The sequence below is a fragment of the Salmo salar genome, chromosome ssa10 (genome assembly GCF_905237065.1).
Source record: "Salmo salar chromosome ssa10, Ssal_v3.1, whole genome shotgun sequence".
Classification (NCBI taxonomy): Eukaryota; Metazoa; Chordata; class Actinopteri; order Salmoniformes; family Salmonidae; genus Salmo; species Salmo salar.
In genome coordinates this window covers 82,262,321-82,285,972 of record NC_059451.1, presented here as the reverse complement: position 1 = coordinate 82,285,972, position 23,652 = coordinate 82,262,321, and the positions used below count along the sequence as shown (strand labels likewise).

The window sequence follows — 23,652 nt, the reverse complement described above, 5'->3', positions numbered from 1 at the left end:
GCCCCAGCAGCACCTCTGAGCTGCCTCTCCTCCCGCTGTCTATTGTAGAAGTACAGCAGCCACATCCTCTTCCACTTTGACCTAAATCAACACATCTGTCATAGAGGCGGGCTACCCACCACCCACCCTTCTTCCCCACAAGTCCCCCATCTGCCAGCCTCTATCCTTCCTCCCCATCTCTGCTCTCTGCTCTCGCCTCATTTTCACTCTCACTCCATCACGCACACACAAACACGCAGATCAGCGCAGCGGTGTGTCTCTTCCTCCTGCCGGGGGTTGGAGCTTGTTGTTGCAGAGAGGCTGGGCGGACGCTACCATACCACTGTGAATGTGATGGGGTGGGCGTGATCAGGGATAGGGAGCTCCTCCTTTGATGAGAGGGGCGGATAGCAGGCGCAGACCCTAATCTGTTCCTGAGCTGTATACTGGAGCTAGAGGAAGGCATCCTCTGTGTTACTTAACTACCGCAGGCTCCGGTCCTGGGTTTCACCCCTTTCATGGGATGTTTTGGTCTTTATCCAAAGGAGGAATAACTGTTTTGATGCCAACTCTGGTAAGATAACAGATTTCTGCATTCTAATCTCTTGATTTTTAAAATAGATTCTGACAAAAATAATTCATGGTGTTTTCATCCGTTAAAAAAAACAGAGGAAAAGGCTGAAGATGCTATCTCAAAGAGCCCTGCGCGTTTCAGCAAACTTTTTATATCTCAAAACAGAAATCATCCCAGGGGTGTTTTTGAGAAACCTTAAAAGATAAGCAAATGCAGTTAACAGTGTATATAAAGGTAAATGAACGAGGACCATGCATTTTTAACATGCGAGCATGAAACTCCAATTTCATCAAGATAGATTACGGGTGATATTACACAATCAATAGATACATTTCAGATACACTTTGCCCTGAAATGTATTGATGCATCAATGTAGCATTGCCGATGAAAATGTATTTGATACCACTGTAAGGGTAAGAAAGCATGACCAGAATAGCAAGAATGTGAAAACAAAGTCTAAAGGGAGATATATCCATTGACCTTTTTTGTACTGTAATTTCACAAAGACACTCATGAAAGATGGATTGCCATAGATTCCAGCACGATTCATTTTCACGGTAGTGTGCATTAAAAATAGCTATGGATGAGAGCATTTCGATGTTACAGTCAAATAATGTACCTGGAGTTTGTTGATGTGTTCTATGCTACACAGAACACAGAAGTGATTTGATGCTGAGTCTAAATGAGTGTAGGTTCAGCTTCTCTACTTAGCTGGGCTGTACTTAGAGAGTATGTGTGTGAGAGTGTGCGTGAAAGTGTGTGTGAGGGGGCAGGGTTCTTGCTGCATTGGAAAGGAACATGTAGTACTTATCCATAATAAATGTCTTGCCTAGGCAAGCCAAAAGCCAAGCGTGGCGGTGTGTTACTGTCTTTAGATCTCACAGCCAGAACCGGCCTGTTAGCACGCCATCCTCCTCCTAACGAGACAACAACCTGAGATCCCACTTCCATTCTATCTTATCCTGCTGTCATGAGGAGAGTGTTGACAGATGGGAGTGGAATGGGACACCCATCATAAGGACTCTCCATGCCAGGTCACAGAGGTCAGTGGGCCCAGAGTGGTCCTTAGGTAATTCAGTCAGGTTTTGTCTCTATTCCACATGAATCTTGATCACGATCAGACAGAAGATGGTATGTGGGTAACAGCTACATGAAATCCTCCAGAGCAATAGCTCCAACTTTTAGATGTTGACAGGGTCACTTAGATGATTATATCTCTAGGATGTTTGCTGTGCTTTGAGATAGGGCTTATATGGTTTGTACCAATACAGTACATAGTCTGGTCGGGGAAATGTGTGTTTGATCAAAATAGACAGGTTGATTGGAGACTCCATATTGAGCAATAGGACAAATCATCAATGCTTTGCTGCTACAAGTTCTGTAGTTAGTAACTTAGATGCCCAAGGGAAATCACACAATCCAAGGTCTACTTTCACTCTGACGATTTCTCCACTGTCGGTCTATACAGGGACAATATGTAGATTCTACAAAGTGAAAATACGAGGACTATGGTAAAATCAGGTATGAATACTGCAGGCATAAAGTCAAAACCACAAACAAATAGAACTAAATAGATCAATATGAAATATTCATAGAGGTAATTTCAGGTCAATCTATTTTGTTGATTGTTCATAAACAAATAGCTGAATTAAAAGCCAAATACTTACACAATGCTTTCTGAATGTACCAAGGACATTATGTGGTTAGTTCAATATACTGGGGGTTGAGAGCCAGGACCTGTAGCTTGTTTTTAAAGTGGGCCCTCCCACAGTAAGTGTCTGATAGAGGGAGTAAATTGACTGATATGTTATGCTAATGCTTGTACACATACAAAAATCACTTCCTGCAATCTACGCAGAAGATTGCACTTGTAACAAGAAAAGAAGTGCAAGTAGGTCCATATCCATTTTCAATGAAAAGCGGACAACTAAAAAAAAAGGTACACTAATGATGCTATACATTAGAGCTCTATCCTCTAAATCATCAAAACATTTCAAAATGGTTGAAACTGTACTCGAATGCTAATTGCTTAAGAGTCAATTGATGCTATTTAGCTGTACAGCCGAGAGGTTTGGCGGCTGAAAATACTCTTGTACAGACTGTCCCTAAGTATGAATCTTTAATATGCTGCACTTTAAAGCATCTCTCTCTCTCTCTTTCTCTCCCCTGCTCTGGCACTCTCCCACGTTTTCTCTTCCTTTTCATGACCCTCTCTCTCTCCGTAGTCTCATCAAACACCTCAAGGTGTGGTTTGAGACTTTGTTGTTACATTTTATCTGTTGACACCATTCCCAATGTTTCTCCTAATTTAAGTACATTTTCATAATTACAACAAAATGGTCTTCCAGAACAATACCAGTAATAAAAATAACATAACAATGTGCTTCCTGAGAGCCATCTCAGAGAAAGTGTCTCTTGCTCTAGGATGGATGGATACTGGAGGCAGTCAATAGAATGTCAAGTCAGACGCCAGTGGGTGCTTTAATATTTAACCATGAGTTACAGAAGCACAGCGGCACTTTTCCTAACGACACAGTAGTTCTCCCACTTCACCGTAAACCGACGGCTCGGCTGGCATCACTGAACCTCTTCCAGCAGACCCTCTGCTCTCGCCTCCGCTCTCCCTCTCCGGGTCACAAAGGCTGTTCAGACCCATGCCATCATATTTCTCATAACACATGTCTCGCAGCTCAGGCTTCCCAAATGATTCGTTGGATTTTAATTGTCGACAATTTGAATGTTAGCTGCCAAGGCATATTGGTCATAGGAGACATGTTCTCTGTGTGCCTGAACATGCACACAGTGATTAGTCTCTCCCTACAGCCGCTGCTATGGGACAACATATTCATAGTCATGACGACTAGGCTATTATCTCAGATTGTAATAATACGATAGTAATAATAAGTCATACCATTTGACTTATTCCACATTTTGTTGTGTTACAGCCTGCATTCAAATGAGATATTTCTGTATTTCATTTGTAAAAAATTCTAAAACCATGTTTTCAGTTTGTCATTATGGGTTATTGTGTGTAGATGGGTGAGAAAAAAAACAATTTAATCTGTTTTGAATTGAGGCTGTAACCCAACAAAATGTGCAATATAAAATAAAAACCACACAGGAACTATGATGTGAGTTAAAGAAACATGATAATGTGAGTCTACACAGGTCAGTGCCACATCCTTGTTCAATGTGCAGGGGTACTGGAGTGGTTGTATACACAGGTCAGTGCCACTACCTTGTTCAATGTGCAGGGGTACTGGAGTGGTTGTATACACAGGTCAGTGCCACTACCTTGTTCAATGTGCAGGGGTACTGGAGTGGTTGTATACACAGGTCAGTGCCACTACCTTGTTCAATGTGCAGGGGTACTGGAGTGGTTGTATACACAGGTCAGTGCCACTACCTTGTTCAATGTGCAGGGGTACTGGAGTGGTTGAGGTGGGTTTATACATAAAAAGTGACTGGTTGGCTACATTGTTTACATGTACTGTATATCCTGTCTCCTGTGCAGAAGCATTGTTCAAACAGCAACGTCATTGGGAGACTTGTTGAATGAGACTGATGAGACTGCCCGGAAATGAACAGTGGTTTCAATGAGCAGCAGGCTATGAGATCCATCCAGTAAATTCCAGTTTATCCGTAAAACGGGGCTCATAGCAATCTCTCTTCCTACTGGTACTGTGTTTCATGTCTTAGAACTGTTTCATAACTAGGGGCCAGAGAGGGAATCGATAACAAAACATTCTTGAAGCTAATGTGTGATCTGCTTTATGTGCCTTGAAGCAAAGCTGTACACACTGCAGGGCCAAGTGCTAGATGTTGGCCTCCCCCTCTCCGTTTAATGGACCTCTCATTTTTATTTATTCCTCTCTATTTGCCAGCACACTGCCATCCCTCAGTCTGGCCCCCGACTGGCACGACAGGCCTTTAAAGAGATGCTATATTCTCCTACCTACAGATGTAGGATCTTAATTTGAGCCAGTTTGCTACAGCAGGAAAATAATCCTATAAGGATAATGTGAATTATTTTGTAGATTATAGTTAATGTACTTTTTCGTAGGGGTTGATACATTTTACATCAGGGCAAATCAAATCTGACATTTTTTAAGTGAAACCATGAATACACTACAAGTTTCCATTTCCTCCTGTGCAGGAAAATGTGCATAACTAAACAAATGAAGAACCTAAATCTGTAGGGATGGCTTGGTTTATACACTATATATACAAAAATATGTGGACACCAGCTCAAATTAGTGGATTCGGCTATTTAAACCACACTCTTTGATGACAGGTGTATAAAATTGAGCACACAGCCATGCAATCTCCATAGACAAACATTGCCATTAGAATGGCCCACACTGGAGAGCTCAGTGACTTTCAACATTGCACCATCATAGGATGCCAGGTTTCCAACAAGTCAGTTCGTCAAATTTATGCCCTGCTAGACCCAGTCAACTGTAAGTGCTGTTATTGTGAAGTGAGCAACAACGGCTCAGCCGCGAAGTGGTAGGCCACACAAGCTCACAGAACGGGACCGCTCAGTGCTGAAGCACGTAGAGCGTAAAAATCATCTGTCCTCAGTTGCAACACTCAATACCGAGTTCCAAATTGCCTCTGGAAGCAACACCAGCACCAGAACTGGTGGTAGTGAACTTCATGAAATGGGTTTTCATGGCCGAGCAGCTGCACACAAGCCTAAGATCACCATGCGCAATGCCAAGTGTCGGCTGGAGTTGTGGAAAGCTTGCCGCCATTGGACTCTGGAGCAATGGAAACGTGTTCTCTGGAGTGATGAATCACGCTTCACCATCTGGCAGACGGACGGACGAATCTGGGTTTGGTTGATGCCAGGAGAACGCCACCTGCTCACTTTAATGCTTCCGAAGTTCATTTCAAACATCTCACTCTACTGTTAATGACGTCTTGTAATTTTTCACAAGTTGAAAGAGTTCTCTTCACGTCAGGCTGTCTTGTCATCTCCTCTAATCCCCTCTTCTCACTAATTGGGGTCTCACTGTGCTATCCATTACAGATACGTATCTCTTTATTTTGGTCTTAATTAGGGCTAAATCAAACATCTGGTGTATCAGATTGAGATCTGATGCTCAAGTAATTCTTGTTGTAAAGGGAAGATTACCTGCTTTTCAGTGTTGTTACATCATTGTGCGCTTCTTGCGAATATCAAGTCCCTGCAGCAATGTTCCAACATCTAGTGGCAAGCCTTCCCAGAAGAGTGGAGGCTGTTATAGCAGCAAAGGAGGGACCAACTCCATATTAATGCCCATGATTTTGGAATGAGATGTTTGACAAGCAGTTTTGGTCGTGTAGTGTATCTCTGATATTTACTATACCACCTAAACAGTGACATCTTCAAGGGATGTATCAGAATGTGTCTGTATCTTACTTGTATGTGAGATGTTGATGAAATACAAGTAACTGCCAAAATAAAGGAAACATCAACATAAAGGGTTTTAAAGTGCCACCACAAGCCAGAACAGCTTCAATGCACATTGGCATAGATTCTACAAGTGTCTGCAACTCTATTGGAGGGATGCGACACCATTCCTACATGAGAAATTCCTTCATTTGGTGTTTTGTTGATTGTGGTGGAAAAAGCTGTTTCAGGATGCGCTCTAGAATCTCCCAGAAGTGTTCATTTGGGTTGAGATTTAGTGACTGACACACAGACACCTTTTAAACCTCCTATGTTCCTTTGAGACCCCTCTTTCAAAGTCAGAGATCTCTTCTTTTATTATTTAACTAGGCAAAATCAGTTAAGAACAAATTCTGGGCCTACCAGGTGGCGCAGTGGTCTAAGGTGGCTGTGCCACCAGAGATTCTGGGTTCGAGTCCAGGCTCTGTCGCAGCTGGCCGCGACCGGGAGGCCCATGGGGCGGCGCACAATTGGCCCAGTGTCGTCTGGGTTAGGGAGGGTTTGGCCAGCAGGGATATCCTTGTCTCATCGTGCACTAGTGACTCCTGTGGCGGGCCGGGCGCAGTGCATGCTGACAAGGTCGCCAGGTGTACGGTGTTTCCTCTGACACATTGGTACGGCTGGCTTCCGGGTTGGATGTGTGTTGTGTCAAGAAGCAGTGCGGCTTGGTTGGGTTGTGTTTCGGAGGACGCATGGCTCTCGACCTTCGCCTCTCCCGAGTCCGTACGGGAGTTGCAGCAATGAGACAAGACTGTAACTACTACAAATTGGGGAGAAAAAAAAGAACAAATTCTTATTTTCAATGACGGCCTAGGAACAGTAGGTTAACTGCCTTGTTCAGGATCAGAACAACAGATTTTTACCTTGTCAGCTCAGGGATTCAATCTAGCAACCATTCGGTTACTGGCCCAACACTCTAACCACTAGGCTACCTACCGCCATGACAGCCTAAATAATTGGCAACTGGGTATTTTTATACATGACCAAAAGCATGATGGGATATTAATTGCTTAATTAACCCAGGAACCACACCTGTGTAGAAGCACCTGCTTTCAAAATACGTTGTTTCCTTTATTTTGGCAGTTACCTGTACATTGCAATGGAGAGGTAGTGATAGCTGAAAACAATATTGACAAAGCAGTACACATGTGTGCCATTTCCACTTGCTGAGACTACACTGTACTGTTCGGTGTCTTGAACAGATGTTAAATGACTGGGTTTTGGCTTGAGTTCTGTTTTTAACTAGAGTATTAGTCATTGCCTTTAATCGCAAGAAGCGCACAATGACGTAACAACACTGAAAAGTAGGTAATCTTCCCTTTACAACAAGAATTACTTGAGCATCAGATCTCAATCTGATACACCAGATGTTTGATTTAGCCCTAATTAAGACCAAAATAAAGAGATACGTATCTGTAATGGATAGCACAGTGAGACCCCAATTAGTGAGAAGAGGGGATTAGAGGAGATGACAAGACAGCCTGACGTGAAGAGAACTCTTTCAACTTGTGAAAAATTACAAGACGTCATTAACAGTAGAGCGAGATGTTTCAAATGAACTTCGGAAGCATTAAAGTCCTGCATCTCTGCGAACCAAACAAACTTCACAGTCATAATAGTAGAGTATGTGTAGTGTCCTCAGTATTTTTCTATGGTCTAGTAATAGATAGAGTCAGAGCCATAGATATATATGGCTTGAGAAAGAGTGCTTACCAAATGTGAGAAGCACAGGCTGGCGTTATGTAACACCCAGCTGGGAATGACATCATAATAATTTATATATATATATGTAGAGAGAGAGAGAGAAGAGAGAGAGAGAGAGAGAGAGAGAGAGAGAGAGAGAGAGAGAGAGAGAGAGAGAACCACGGCAGGACGGGCGGGGCAGTGATCTGAAACCCTCAGGATCATGGGAGAAGTGCTGCCCTCTGACCAGAGCGAGAGGGATGTTCATATGAGACATTGTTATATCTCTGAAAACATACAATCGAAACAATGAAACATTTTCAAAGTTGACAACCTGGTTAGAGATAAGTTACAAATGGCCTCCTATGTCACCTTTCAGGGAAAGCTTTCACATTTCCCAGGTTACATTTATACTGTGTTATCCTCCTTTCCAGACAACTAATGCCGAGATTAGATCCAGTCAAGAAGCAGAGATGTCAACATTGTCTCATAAAACCAGCCTCCTCACTCACACGGAGAAAGGCAAACCAAGGAAATGGAGGAGAGTTTCTTCATTCAGCCAGACATTCATTTCCTTCTCATACACATCAATAAAAGCCAGGTCTCCTCCTGCTATCCTTCAATCCTGACTTTATCAGCACTGTGTCCTGCATGCCACAGTGAGGGTCGTACTATAACAGGGCAAGGGAGGATGGAGTACTGATTTTTTCAATATTTGGCCCTTTTTCTCTGCCGCTGAAAAAGTAATCTAAAGCTTTTGGAACAGCTCTGGACGGAATGCAATTTCTGCAGTCTTAAGCAGGATTAAATTGCGGCTTGCATCTGTCACGATGACAGTCGATCTCAATGGCTGATTTCTCTCTCTTTCACACACTCACTCTCCCTCTCTGCATTAGTGTAAGGGTGTGGCCCTTCCCTGTGGAGAGAGAGAGAGATACAGAGAGACAGAGAGAGAGATGGAGAGGTGCTGCTGACCAGTCTGAACACAGATCAGATCAGCCGGGGGGCTGGCTGAGGTTTAATCTCAGTGCAAGGGGATTACAGATTGTTCATTGTGTTTGAACACTGCACAGCACGTACTGCATGTCATTTAGTTCCGGCCAACCGCCGATCTCATTGCTCAACATGTATTCCATCAAGCAATGCCAATAATCACCATGACTCACAGCCTCTCATGTCTCCTTGGTTTGATTGAATAGTGGTCTGTTGGGCCTGTCAATTAGCAACTAACCTCTCAAATTAACTTTTTGAAGTTCATTATAATTACAAACTGAGAATTCTATCATGAAATGTGACGCCTTTCTCCCTGTTCATGAATATGTCATGTATGACATTAGGCTTTCCACGGTTTATGTTAGCTGCCTTCCTCGAATAACAGCGTGGCATGTCAAGGTCAGACAGAAGGGTTGTTACAGAGGTTGCTATTATTACAGGTTCAGCCATTACGTAAGTGTACCGCAGGCCTAATGCAGCACCCAGGTGCTCTTCGTCGTGCTCTAGCTGCCTAATGGTTCACCTGTGTCTTTCTTCCTGATTACCTGCATTATGCCAGTCTCTGTTCCTTTGATCACTGAAGTAGTGATGATGTACTACCGTCTCAGAAATAACCACCTCATCACCATACACTCCTTAGAAACACAGAACCAGCTATATTAAAGGAGGCAATAAGAAGCAAGGCACTGAAAATGAACTGCTGGCCGGATGTGCAGATCCAGGCGAAACCGAGAGAAACCTGACTACAGAAATAAAGACCACTTCTACCAGGTTGACCCAGATTTATGCCTGCAAAACCACCTGCAGTCTCCCTCAGATGTAGCCTACGTGGGCGGATGCCAAGGGAGTGACGGTCCATAGCCTAGGTACGTTGGTATGAAGAAGCCAGCCCCCCTACACATGTAGAGAAAGGCAAAACCTAATGGTCACAGATGCATCTGATGCCGGCTGAAATCGCTACATCATCTCATTACGTGATTGATTGAGGGCAGAACACATCTTTCATTTTGTCAAGACGCCAGCTGATCAAAATCGCTGCCCAAGCGTAACCTGGTGACTCATCTAGTATAGCTGATAACATTACAGTGTTATGATGTTATAGAGCCCAAACAAAATGGAGCTCTTGCCGCAGAGACTATTGGCATCGCCGTTGTTACTCGGAGATCTGAAGATCAGGTCGTGACTCGTGCCCAGAATGCCATCCTCAGGATATCTCTACCTGGTGTTGTGATGGTACGCCACACTGTGCCAGGAAACAGAGGCTGTGCTCACTGATGAGGATACACGGGGGGGCTGGCATACACTCACAGACAACAGACAGAAAAAATTGGTGTTGCAAGGAAAGCATCAATGTAGTGGTAATCGGGTCCAGTTCAGTTCGATCGAATTGCCTTCACAACAACGTCTGGTGGAGAAATACTGTAGGAGGTTATATGAGTCTACCCCGTCTGTTTGTTTACGCCAGCTTCGTCAAATGTAGTAAATCTATGCCTATATGTGTTAAATATTGAGATTTTACTGAAAAGGAAAAGTAATACATATTTAGTCTGTAGCCTTGAGTGTCTGCCTCTCTCACTCTTTTGAATTACTCTGTCAGAAGACACCACAATATATAATAAACCTCATATTTCACGCTCGAATTCTCCTGACAGAGTTATATGAATTCATATGGATGAGCATAGAACTCATGAAGCTGAAATGAAAATACATTTAGCTGGATATTCCCCTATGATTTAAGTGAGCTCCTTATTCTCTTCTCTGCTGTCTACACATGGACACACACACGAACACGCGCCCACACACACACACACCTTTCCTGAGTTGCTGTTAATGAAGCAGACTCAGACTTCCAATCCCACTGTACACAGTAATCAGCATCAAGGTCATCAGTAATGGCCCTTTATTTTCCACCATGCTCTCCTTCACTATAGAAAGGCGTTTTCCTTCTGTTTCTGGAAGGAGGCCTAATATGCGTGAAATGATGTCTGTGTAAAGAAACTTCTCGTGTCATGCTCTCCTCAAAATAATGAGCTTTGGATGTTTTGAAAGCAAACGGTAGAGAGATCAGTTTGATATACAGCCGTTCAACTAAATAGCGCAGGAGTGGTTGGGCTCACTGCTCCTCATCACATCTTTATTGCAATTTATTGCTGTGGACCATGAAAGATTCAAAAAGCTATGTATTATTATCATCCACTCTCCAACAACAAGGAGACGGCAAGAAGAGAAGACAGATAGGGTTGAGTAGGAATGATTTCAGAGGAAAGGAAGAACACATTGTTAGGATGTCACTAACACAATTCCCACCGTGGAAGAGCCTGAATCCTGATATCCACTGGTGACCTGGCAGGAGAAACTGCAGACCACGCAATTGAAATGCTCAGTGAACTATAACTCAAAGTACCATGATGTACTTTTTTTAATAGTGTCTACATGCCTAAAAACGATCTCCATTCAGGGTCAATTACTAGACAGTAAAGAATAATACGCCACTCTGTGTTTTGATCATCACTGTGGTTACTAGTCTGCCTTCTGTAAATGTATACAATGTCGCTGCTTCCAACATAAAGCCTATTTATTTTGTATCATTAGTGAAAAGGAATCCCTGTTTGAGTAGCACATCTCTATGCTACCTGCATAATGTTCTACCTCGATCGAGGAACGATTCGATTCCCATGGACACCCTCCTGTGTCAAGCTAACTTTGTCACATTATGACACTATTGTGTCCTCTCCTGATGCTGCTACTGGGAACACTTAAACAACACAATGTAACTCCAAGTCAATCACACTTCTGTGAAATCAAACTGTCCACTTAGGAAGCAACACTGATTGACAATAAATTTCACATGCTGTTGTGCAAATGGAATAGACAACAGGTGGAAATTATAGGCAATTAGCAAGACACCCCCAATAAAGGAGTGGTTCTGCAGGTGGGGACCACAGACCACTTCTCAGTTCCTATGCTTCCTGACTGATGTTTTGGTCACTTTTGAATGCTGGCGGTGCTTTCACTCTAGTGGTAGCATGAGACGGAGTCTACAACCCACACAAGTGGCTCAGGTAGTGCAGCTCATCCAGGATGGCACATCAATGCGAGCTGTGACAAGAAGGTTTGCTGTGTCTGTCAGCGTAGTGTCCAGAGCATGGAGGCGCTGCCAGGAGACAGGCCAGTACATCAGGAGACGTGGAGGAGGCCGTAGGAGGGCAACAACTCAGCAGCAGGACCGCTACCTCCGCCTTTGTGCAAGGAGGAGCAGGAGAAGCACTGCCAGAGCCCTGCAAAATGACCTCCAGCAGGCCACAAATGTGCATGTGTCTGCTCAAACGGTCAGAAACAGACTCCATGAGGGTGGTATGAGGGCCCGACGTCCACAGGTGGGGGTTGTGCTTACAGCCCAACACCGTGCAGGACATTTGGCATTTGCCAGAGAACACCAAGATTGGCAAATTCGCCACTGGCGCCCTGTGCTCTTCACAGATGAAAGCAGGTTCACACTGAGCACGTGACAGACGTGACAGAGTCTGGAGACGCCATGGAGAATGTTCTGCTGCCTGCAACATCCTCCAGCATGACCGGTTTGGCGGTGGGTCAGTCATGGTGTGCGGTGGCATTTCTTTGGGGGGCCGCACAGCCCTCCATGTGCTCGCCAGAGGTAGCCTGACTGCCATTAGGTACCAAGATGAGATCCTCAGACCCCTTGTGAGATCATATGCTGGTGCGGTTGGCCCTGGGTTCCTCCTAATGCAAGACAATGCTAGACCTCATGTGGCTGGAGTGTGTCAGCAGTTCCTGCAAGAGGAAGGCATTGATGCTATGGACTGGCCCGCCCATTCCCCAGACCTGAATCCAATTGAGCACATCTGGGACATCATGTCTCGCTCCATCCACCAACACCACGTTGCACCACAGACTGTCCAGGAGTTGGCGGATGCTTTAGTCCAGGTCTGGGAGGAGATCCCTCAGGAGACCATCCGCCACCTCATCAGGAGCATGCCCAGGCTTTGTAGGGAGGTCATACAGGCACGTGGAGGCCACACACACTACTGAGCCTAATTTTGACTTGTTTTAAGGACATTACATCAAAGTTGGATCAGACTGTAGTGTGGTTTTCCACTTTAATTTTGAGTGTGACTCCAAATCCAGACCTCCATGGGTTGATAAATTGGATTTCCATTGATTATTTTTGTGTGATTTTGTTGTCAGCACATTCAACTATGTAAAGAAAAAAGTATTTAATAAGATTATTTCTTTCATTCAGATCTAGGATGTGTTGTTTAAGTGTTCCCTTTATTTTTTTGAGCAGTATATATATATATTTTTTTATGTAACGTTTATTTAACCAGGCAAGTCAGCTAAGAACAAATTCTTATTTACAATGACGGCCTACCGGGGAACAGTGCCTTGTTCAGGGGCAGAATGACAGATTTTTACCTTGTCAGCTCAGTGATTTAATTCAGCAACCTTTTGCTTACTGGCCCAATACTCTAACCACGAGTGAAAAGCCTGATCAAAATCCTTATATGCCTTTTGTTGTCACACCCTGATCTGTTTCACCTGTTCCTGTGATTGCCTCCACCCCCTCCAGGTGTTGCTTATTTTCCCCCGTGTATTTATCCCTGTGTTTCCTGTCTCTCTGTGCCAGTTTGTGTTGTATGTTTAGTCAAGTCAACCAGTGTTTTTCCGGTACGCCTTTTCTATTCTCTTTTTATAGTCCTCCCGGTTTTGAGCCTTGCCTTTTTCTGGACTTTGTACCTGCCTGCCTTGACCACGAGCCTTTCTGCCACTCTGTACCTCCTGGACTCTGATCTGGTTTTGACCTTTTTGCATGTCCCCGACTATTCTCCCTTTGTATTATTAAACATTGTAAGACTCCAACCATCTGCCTCCTGTGTCTGCATCTGGGTCTTGCTTTGTGCCTTGATATTTTTGTTTTAAACGTGCCATGCATTTGTGTTTATTTAAAGTTTTGACTGTACTATGTGGCAAAACACAGTTAGCCTACAGTGTTTGTACAGTAGTGAATTCCACCATTTACACCTCGTTGTACTGGTTAGCAGTGAATAGGAAAACAATGCATAGGTTAATACTTCTCCCTGACTTCCTTCTCGCTCTCTCTGTCCCACACTGTTCTGTCTCAGTAAGGAGCTCATTGTCTCTCTGGGTTCTCAGAGTACAGGGTATCAGGTGGAGTTGGTAAACATGCTGAAAGTGATTCCCTTCCAAGTCCATATGGACACTATCTGTGACCTTCACTTGTCTTAGTCAACCTATAAAAAAATGGCACTGGAGCAGGTTCCGCAGGTTTCAGGCATGGTCATGGCTTTCAAGAGGGGACAAAAGTGCTGCATTTTATGAAGGGAAATAGATGATAATGTCAGGGTTATTGAAATGCAGGTCTTAAGGTCTGCTGGTTTTCAGTTCTACCTGAAAGACATACTGTAGAGTATCATCCAATGGTAAGATATATTCTATTTAGCAGACACTTTTATCCAAAGGGACTTACAGTCATGCGTGCATTCATTTTACGTACGGGTGGCCCCAGGAATCACACCCACAACCCTGGCGGTGCAAGCACCATGCTATACCAACTGAGCCATGCAGGACCGCTGTATCTGTCCCTTAAGAACCTAGCAGGACAGGAGGAAAACCAGCATAGCTGCAGAACTTCAAGGCCCATATCGTATGCTTTTAATAGTCTTGCCTCTGCAATATGAAGGAAAAACAAAATGTTTACTGTACCATTGTGAATCCATCTCATCAACTCTAGCTGATTGTGTTGCATTCTTTAATCTAAACATAGACGGACGGACAACATCATTCCGAGAGCTATGGAATTAGGCAGAGGGAACAGCTGCTTTGAAATGTATTACAAATTGATTTTACTCAAACAACCATCTTCAAACTGGATCGCAGTGGAACCAATGCCTTGGGGAGCCGTGCATTACTAATGATACCATACCTTGTGGCATATTCACAGTCTTCTTCCCCTTACCCCCTATTCTATTCACTCAGGATGATTGTATCACACAAGACAACCTTCCAGTCTGTCACAGGTATTGCTTTGCTTTGCTGGAATGAAGCCTGTTCTCATACAAATTACCATGAATTTCGTCTTCATAGTGAAAAGGCCCTTGGTAAGAGCTGTGTGTAGAACAGATGTAGTGTACTTGGCGAGGGAAGGCTGCGGTATGCTGTGGAGGAGTCTTGGGAAGACGTATGGCTGAAGGCAGGCAGGCTGGGTGTGAATGAGGTTGGGAAGCGTTAATGAGATGCCAGAGAGGAGGACAGAGATCCTGGAGAGTTACACACACACACACACACACACACATGCACACACTAGCACCTGGTTTGGCTGCATACCTCCTGGGTCTCCTTATTCGTTTAATGAATCCAAGAACTTGCTAATGTCCCTCACAGTGTCTCTCTTTACACCATGATTAAAATTAGAATGTTAATTAAAGTTGAGTCCCTCGTATACAGATGTAGAATCTTAATTTGATCACTCTTTTGTTGCTGAGAATTTTCCTGCACAACAGGAAATGCAAACTTGTAGTGTATTCAAGGTTTAAAAAGGCTTCTAAAGTTAGTCATTTCCACTTCAAAATGTCAGACCTGATTTGCCCTAACAAAGATTGTATCAATTATAACCCACATAATAGTTCACATTGCCTGTTACTGCAAGATTATTTTCCTGCTGTAAAAAACTGGCTCAAATTAAGATCCTACATTGGTGTGATCATGTCCCTACAAAGGAATACCAAATGTATACTACTACACTTCAGAATGTAGGCTATTACATCCTCAAAGGTTGGCTGATATAGAATATTTAGAGGAAAAAGGAATAACTAAACGTTTTGATTATTCTCAGTGAGACACGTTTGTCTGATTTCTAATGGATTAATGATTAAACTATGATACCCATGTAACTCCACTTCCTCGACAGCAGCCAGTGTCCTCTCAGTGTAGTGACACAATGGTAGTAAGTGATGGGGGGGGGAGGTGTAGTTCAGGCATCCAGAGAGCCAGTAGAGACTAGTGACAGCCAGCCAGCATTAACCCGGGCGAGACAAATCTCATTTGCAGCATTACCAGGCTCTTTGGTGTGTGAGAGGGCTGAAGAAAAGGCTTACTTGTGAATGTGACAGCGTGGCTTCCCTCCTTTACCACACTCAGGCTGTAGAGATGTAAAGAGAACTGTTATGGGGTGGATTAGTGGGGGAGATTTGTTCGACTGGTTATGTCATTATCAGAGTTGTCAAAGACGTGAAACTGCTTCATCTGAAATAGAAAAAAGAAGACAAAATAAAAATAAAATAATTATCCTTCAAATTGTATTGTTTGCTCGGCAAAGAGTTGATACAGAGTTACCAAGACGTGATCTATAGGTTTAGAGGTTTAAACTAGAATCTAGATTTCAATCTGCGCCATGTGAAACAAATTAACTACGAGTAGTGCAGAATTTATTTTGCAAGTGATTCATATCCAAGAAATAAGAAAAATATGTTTTTATACGCTCAATAATTACACAATTATACGTCTCATTGGGTGTGGTGTGTGTTAATATTGTTGTCTACTATATTCCATTTGCGTTGTAGTGTGAGCTGAATGATCTGAGAGGGTAGGACATTATACATCAAGGCTATGGCCTAAGGTAGCATATTACTACAGACATGTTTAGGTAGCGGTAGGAATTCTCTAAGGAACCTATTAAAATGGATCATTTCAATGAATTCATTTATCATGCCAGTGAACCTCCGGTGACATTTTCATGCAATTTGAAACTGCATCCAGCTGTTTCAGTATTGAGTGCATTAGGACTGGGAAAAGACCCTACAGTAGATAGACGCAGTAGAGCCCAATGATCTACAGCATGCCTAGTGTCAGCTCCCAGTCAAATCTCTACGAAATAGATGAAACATTCCCAAGTGTTCTGAGTAAATCAACCGAGTATTGATTTTGTTATCAATCATAAAAAATATGAATAGCATAACTGAATGAACTTTCTCTTTCAGGTTCAGCATGAGGCCTTGTGAAGAACTGAACAGGCAAAGGTAGCTACTCGACAAAAAACACTATTGTTCCAATACAGGTACTGCTAAAAAGAGTAGTTGAACAACAACCTCCTCAGAACAGGAACAAGAAACAGCTACAGCATAGCACCTGGAATACAAGAACACACACGGAGCAAAGCACCGGAAGAAGGTGCCCAGGAGTATGTCAGTCTAGTCCAGAATCATCTGAAGGATTTCACTGCAACAGTGCTGACTTGGCTGTAGCGTCTCAGCGGCATCATGGCTGACCCTTACCAGAACAACGTGTACAACCAAGGAGGAGGTGACCCCTACGGCACCTACGGAGAGGGAGGAGGCCAGGGGGGCTACGGTTACCAGGGCGAGTCCTACCCTCAGGAGGAGGACGCAGCCAGCGATGCCACGGAGGGCCATGATGACGAGGACCAGATGTACGAGGGGGAGTACCAGGGGATCCCCCACCCTGACGAGGTGAAGGCGGCCCAGAGGGCAGCGAGGGCCAAGGCCAGGCAGGCTCAGGCAGGGGCCACGGAGCTGGAGGAGTTGGCTGAGCAGTATGAGGACATCATGGAGGACTGTGGGCATGGACGGTTCCAGTGGACCCTGTTTATAGTGCTGGGCCTGGCCCTCATGGCTGACGGGGTGGAGTGTTTTGTGGTGGGGTTCGTGCTGCCCAGTGCGGAGAAGGACATGTGCTTATCCAACGGAGAGAAAGGCATGTTAGGTGAGTCATGGCTAAATGCCATTACTTGTTAGAAGACATACAGCCCATACTAACACGTTTACAATGTCTGGGTCAACTGATTCCAGCCAATAGCAGCCTGGCAATCAATGCAAGTCAGCAGGTACTTAAGTACTCCGTAAATTAGAAATGCTCTCAAATTAGCTAATGGCACAGTCGATTTCAAGATTAATCTGTTTGCTTGTCATGCTCTACTGGACGTCAATATATTCCTGCTTAGTGAAGCAGGTGGGAAATTTATGATCCGTATCCCCACAGCAAATAGCACATTATTTTTGGCAACCGGAACGGGTCTGCAGCACGCCACCAATCACACTGATTGAGACCATGCAGCATTTTGCAGGTCCATGTCTGAGGGAAATGGGGTCCTCTTTCCATTCCACCTTAACAACAGCAGCTAGCTAAATAAGCACGTCAGACGAGTTCACAACATTTCTGAACGGTTCTTCTCAGAGACTGACTCAGAGAATAATAGAACACATAAAAAGGGCATTCAAATGTTCAAGGTTTTCTACTCAAAGGCTTGATAAATGTCCGCCTATCTAAAAGAACTGGCCTATCTAAAGTAACTGACGGAGATAAATCAAACTAGACATGGGAAAATTAGGTTGAGAATAGGACGTCTTTGAAGAGTGGGACACATTGTTCTAGTGCAGTGGTGAATTAGTAATTCAGAGTTAACAACGCGAGACAAGTCCTTCACTTTGAAGCCTGTGGGTGGAAGCTGTCCAAGGAGACAAATATCTGGGATGAGAGGGCAGTTTCTTTTCTCCCTCTCTCCAGCCAGCAGCCTCCTCCCAGCGGCCACAAGCAGGCTGTACTGACAGTACTGAGTCAGCAGGTAGCTGAGGAGAGGAGATCGATAGCTACTCTACTGACCTTGCGTCTAGGATACGTACTGTTCGCCTGCTGCTTCACTTTCCTTCGGCTAACTTATATGCTGCAGCAATCACAATCAACTTTTATTCACTGCACTGTACATTCTGCAGCCCTCACATCTCAGACTGACTGACATGCCCAAAGTAATGGCACTTCGGGTATAAATAATGTTTTGAATTTAATTGAATTAAATTGAATAGGTATGGTGGTGTCAGGGTACTTTTAGGTACTCGGAGGAAACAGGATATGCTTGATCACAGTGGAACATCTCATGTAGCATCTCCTTTTAAAAGGAATAAGTTAGCAGATGTTCTGTTTAGGTGTGGCATGAATGCTGCTCTTTACAGTCATTTTATCTACATATTTTAGTCCAAATTTACAGAATACACTCTGGTTTTTCCTCAAGGGTTGATATGTTCACTCCTTAACTATAAGCAATCAGCTTCAATGGGACTGAAATATGAGCTGCCTCTAAATCACACTTTCACTGTGATCACCACAGCATACATTCTGACTTAATGGGGGTAAGCTGTCCAATCAGAAGGCAGAGTGGCAGCAGTGTCACTATCCTTCGGGGAGAGGAGGGTGGGGGATTGGTCGTATTCTCCTTATCCGGTGATGGGCGGGCCTTCGCTCTCACACCAGTCATCGCCCACACCCCCCATGGCAGTGCCATCTGCAGTGACATCGTGGCCCAGAGCGTGATACCAGGCTTTGGCGCTAGGCACATTGATACATTTAGTTATTTTGGGAAGATTCTTCCCCGGTGATAGATGGGTATGGTTGATAGGCTACATGTAAGCTGAGGAAAGCTTTAGGCGTACATATACAGTACAGTGCATAGAAAAGTGTCACAGAATAGTACTGGAAGGGTCACATAAGTTATAGGTACTTATCTGGGGCTTAAATAGTCTTTATCTGGAAATACTGTACTTGCTTGCTGAGGCACAAACACAGCCAACTACAGGATTCTATCAAATGTCAGCATTTACTTGAACTAAAAGAAAATTATACTTGACGCAGGCTTTCATTATATGCTAAAAATACTTGTTCCAGCCGAGCTTTGCAAGATGGACAAAGGTACACAATTAACAGTATGTTCTAAAAAGAGACACCCCACTGAGAAGTAAAAACACAATAAATCATTATGACATCTAAATAGCATATCTGTTACCATTGTTAAGGCTTAAGGCTTTACAAAAGACCACTCAAGGCTATTAAATTTGACCAAAAACACTTAGTCTGTTGTTACCTTAGAAACACGATTTTACCTCTCTGACCTAGCCCTTGAGCGAGTAAGAATGCAGAGTACAAAAAATGGGTATAAACATGTACAATTATTCCAATAAATGTTTGTGTTTGTCTTTGAGTGTGTCCAATTAAACATATTTTTTATTACAGTAATTATTTCACTAATGAGAGATTTCTCAATACTGTCCATAGGACACTGTCGTGTATTTTGGACGGGGTAGGCCGTCATCTCTCAGGAGAGATGGACAAGCCTGCCCCACGGTGGACAACATTAAAGTGTCACCAATGCCCAGCTATCACAATGTGTTGGGGCTACTGTGGCTCTTTCAGTAGTTGAGCAATTCAAGAACAACTCTGTATATTGCATGTTCCCTAAAATACAATGCTGGGATCCATAAAAACACAACCAGAATGTATGGTCACAACCAGAATGTATGGTCACAACCAGAATGTATGGTCACAACCAGAATGTATCAAATCAAATCAAATCAAATGTATTTATATAGCCCTTCTTACATCAGCTGATATCTCAAAGTGCTGTACAGAAACCCAGCCTAAAACCCCAAACAGCAAGTAATGCAGGTGTAGAAGCACGGTGGCTAGGAAAAACTCCCTAGAAAGGCCAAAACCTAGGAAGAAACCTAGAGAGGAACCAGGCTATGAGGGGTGGCCAGTTCTCTTCTGGCTGTGCCAGGTGGAGATTATAACAGAACATGGCCAAGATGTTCAAATGTTCATAAATGACCAGCATGGTCAAATAATAATAATCACAGTAGTTGTCGAGGGTGCAAGTCAGCACCTCAAGAGTAAATGTCAGTTGGCTTTTCATAGCCGATCATTGAGAGTATCTCTACCGCTCCTGCTGTCTCTAGAGAGTTGAAAACAGCAGGTCTGGGACAGGTAGCACGTCCGGTGAACAGGTCAGGGTCAGGGTCAGGTCAGGGTTCCATATGGTCACAACCAGAACGTATGGTCACAACCAGAACATATGGTCACAACCAGAACATATGGTCACAACCAGAACATATGGTCACAACCAGAACGTATGGTCACAACCAGAACGTACGGTCACAACCAGAATGTATGGTCACAACCAGAACGTATGGTCACAACCAGAACGTATGGTCACAACCAGAACGTATGGTCACAACCAGAACGTATGGTCACAACCAGAACGTATGGTCACAACCAGAATGTATGGTCACAACCAGAACGTATGGTCACAACCAGAACGTATGGTCACAACCAGAACGTATGGTCATCTCAACAGTGTGTTGAGTGGAATCTGCCTTCCACTTTATTCACAGAGTTCAAATCACTAGATACATGTCTGCTAGTGAACTGTAGCTTGGCTGGCCTCTGACTGTGTCTTGCCTCTCTCTCTCTCCTGCAGGTTTGATAGTGTTCCTGGGCATGATGGTTGGGGCGTTCATCTGGGGTGGAATGGCAGACAAACTGGGCCGCCGGAAGTGTCTGATCTGGGCCCTCACCGTCAACTGTGTCTTTGCCTTCCTCTCCTCCTTCGCCCAGGGATACGGCTTCTTCCTCTTCTTTAGGCTCTTCTCTGGCATCGGGTAAGAAAGACCCCCGTCTATAGAGAAAGTGGAAACAAGGAATGAATTGCTCCTCGAAGGAATTTGGGTTGTAACTGGGATTGGGGCTTAACCTGAACATGATCCTCTCCACCTGATAAAATGTGTGCTGTACAATGTTACGTATGTGTCGCACGACGTGATGCTTACACAGTTTCTAAACATCTACAACAGAGAAGAAATAGTTACTGCAGGTCAACACATTCAGAGCCTTCCTCCTCCTACAACAATGCAGCACTGTGCTGTATCAGAATAGTGTTGTTCCACAGGGATGTAAGCCTATGCAGACTCCAGAATCAGGTCAAAGCTACAGTATGCAAAAACACTGTGTTGTGTAGAAAGAAAATCTCAGCTGCAAGAGCATGGTGTATTAGGTCTGTGTGTATCCATGTATGTTTGGATATTTGTGGACGCTCAAACTACTGACAAAAATCGACCAAAAAAATACTATTCTCCTTTATGTCTCCTGCTCCAAAAATATAATTCAGTACCAGTAATTTCCACACTATGAGGTTGGAATAATACTGTGTAATTGTGAAAATGATCATGCCCTTTTAGTGTAAGAGCTGTTTGAAAAGACTGCTTGAAATTTCAGCCTGTTTTGGTGGGATAGAGTTCTGGCCTGTCTTGTGACAGGCAGTAAATTACTTAATAGACCAATAAGAAAGAGAGTTCCAAACCTCTCTGCCAATAAAAGCTTTTTCCCACTCAGAACATTCCCAGTCAGTCCTAGCAAAATTCTTGCTCGAGAAATTGCTCTTTGCTAAGAAGCTATTTTTCTTTATTTTTGACCATTTTAATTGAAAACAATCACAGTAAGGTAATTCATTGTTACCCAAAAAACGGCTGCATTGGACCTTTAAATAAAGATAATACTTGCAAGATTACACATCTGTTGTGTAGTCTACAATCTCGGTGAGTTCCTATACTAATCCTGTGTTTCTCCCTTCAGCATCGGAGGCTCTGTCCCCATAGTCTACTCCTACTTCTCAGAGTTCCTGCAGATGGATAAGAGAGGGGAGCACCTGAGCTGGCTGTGTATGTTCTGGATGGTGGGGGGCATCTACGCCTCCTTCACTGCCTGGGGCATCATCCCTCGCTACGGTATAGTACACACTAAGCACTCAACAGGAAACTCTTACTATGACCTGGGATCAATATTATCTTGCTGACATAAGCAAGTTTAGCCACAGTGGTCCGTGTATTGGATGTTGTGTAAATGTAACCAAATTATAGCATATGTATTGAGTTCATTAACTGGCTGACAGATTTTTTAAGATATTAGTCTGTAAACGCACAGTCAAATATATTTCAGTACCAGTAATTTACTCTCTAGGTTTGCATTGAAATACATCTCAGTGCAGTCCAAAATGTGATTTTCCTGTGTTTTATATATATTTCCACACTATGAGGTTGGAATAATACTGTGAAATTGTGAAAATGATCATGCCCTTTTAGTATATCTTACTGTGATGGGTTTCTCAACACATTGAGAGATTTTGGTTGTGTTATGTTCCAGGCTCTTGAGTCTAGACGTAAAGAATGAATAAGGATTGTGTTGTGGCTGTGTTGTGTTCCAGGCTGGGGCTTCAGCATGGGGACGGAGTTCCAGTTCCACAGCTGGAGGGTGTTTGTGCTGGTCTGTGCCCTGCCTGCCATCACCTCCCTTGTGGGACTCATGTTCATGCCTGAGAGCCCCAGGTTCCTCCTGGAAGTAAGATCTGTTTTCTCCAATTAAAGATTGTTCACAGATGAACAGTTCAGGAATGTTATACTCTGGGTTTAACATATTGTGTCGATCATTTTTTTCCATTCATAAATCAACACCGATTTTGTTAAATAAAACTGATCGATAAAAAGTGTGTGGACTACTATCCTGAGGTTTCACTCAGAGTGTGTGGTTGTCTTTGTCAGAATGCCAAACATGACGAGGCCTGGATGATCTTGAAGAATGTCCATGACACCAACTGGAGGGCTAAGGGCCAGCCTGAGAAGGTCTTCCAGGTGAGTGGAGACACGACAACAGTTTGACAATAAATAACACGCTCTTGAAGGGCTGCTTTGCCATTTCTCAGCATCACAGAATATAATGAAACCTAACTAGAGGAGTGACCATCATTTCATTCCCGTCAGGTGACCCACATCAAGGCTCCTAAGACCAATGAGGATGAGTTCATTGAGATCCAGAGCGCCACAGGGACGGCTATACAGCGATGGGCCGTTCGAACCCTCACTCTGTGCAAACTGGTAGGCCCCAAAATGTCCTGAAAACAAACGTGTTACCTAATGAGACCAACAGTAACAGGCTATTAGTAGGTGACGTGTCACTATGCCATGTTTTCATTGCAGATGCTGAAGAACGTTGCTTCTCTCTTGGGACCTGAGCTGAGACTGAGTACGCTGTTCATGGCCATCATCTGGTTCACCATGGCCTTCAGGTAAATATATGTACAATATATGTGATTCCAAAGAGGTAAGAGTGTATATAT

At 43.7% G+C, this 23,652-nt stretch overlaps 1 protein-coding gene across 2 annotated transcripts in view; it reads left to right on the top strand.

The window, feature by feature from the left end:
• The window catches only part of sv2bb (synaptic vesicle glycoprotein 2Bb), a 41,694-nt gene that overhangs the window by 13,648 nt on the left and 4,394 nt on the right, over positions 1–23,652 (top strand). Inside the window, exons 1-8 of one of the 2 annotated variants that reach the window (XM_014124448.2) lie at positions 228–553; positions 16,682–17,423; positions 20,965–21,145; positions 22,116–22,267; positions 22,744–22,877; positions 23,078–23,167; positions 23,297–23,410; positions 23,513–23,601. In XM_014124448.2, coding sequence (XP_013979923.1) covers positions 16,961–17,423; positions 20,965–21,145; positions 22,116–22,267; positions 22,744–22,877; positions 23,078–23,167; positions 23,297–23,410; positions 23,513–23,601 — 1,223 coding nt within the window. In that variant the 5' untranslated portion in view covers positions 228–553; positions 16,682–16,960. Of the gene's footprint in view, positions 1–227; positions 554–16,681; positions 17,424–20,964; positions 21,146–22,115; positions 22,268–22,743; positions 22,878–23,077; positions 23,168–23,296; positions 23,411–23,512; positions 23,602–23,652 lie in introns of those variants that run through there. The other variant, XM_014124449.2, reaches the window with a different exon arrangement.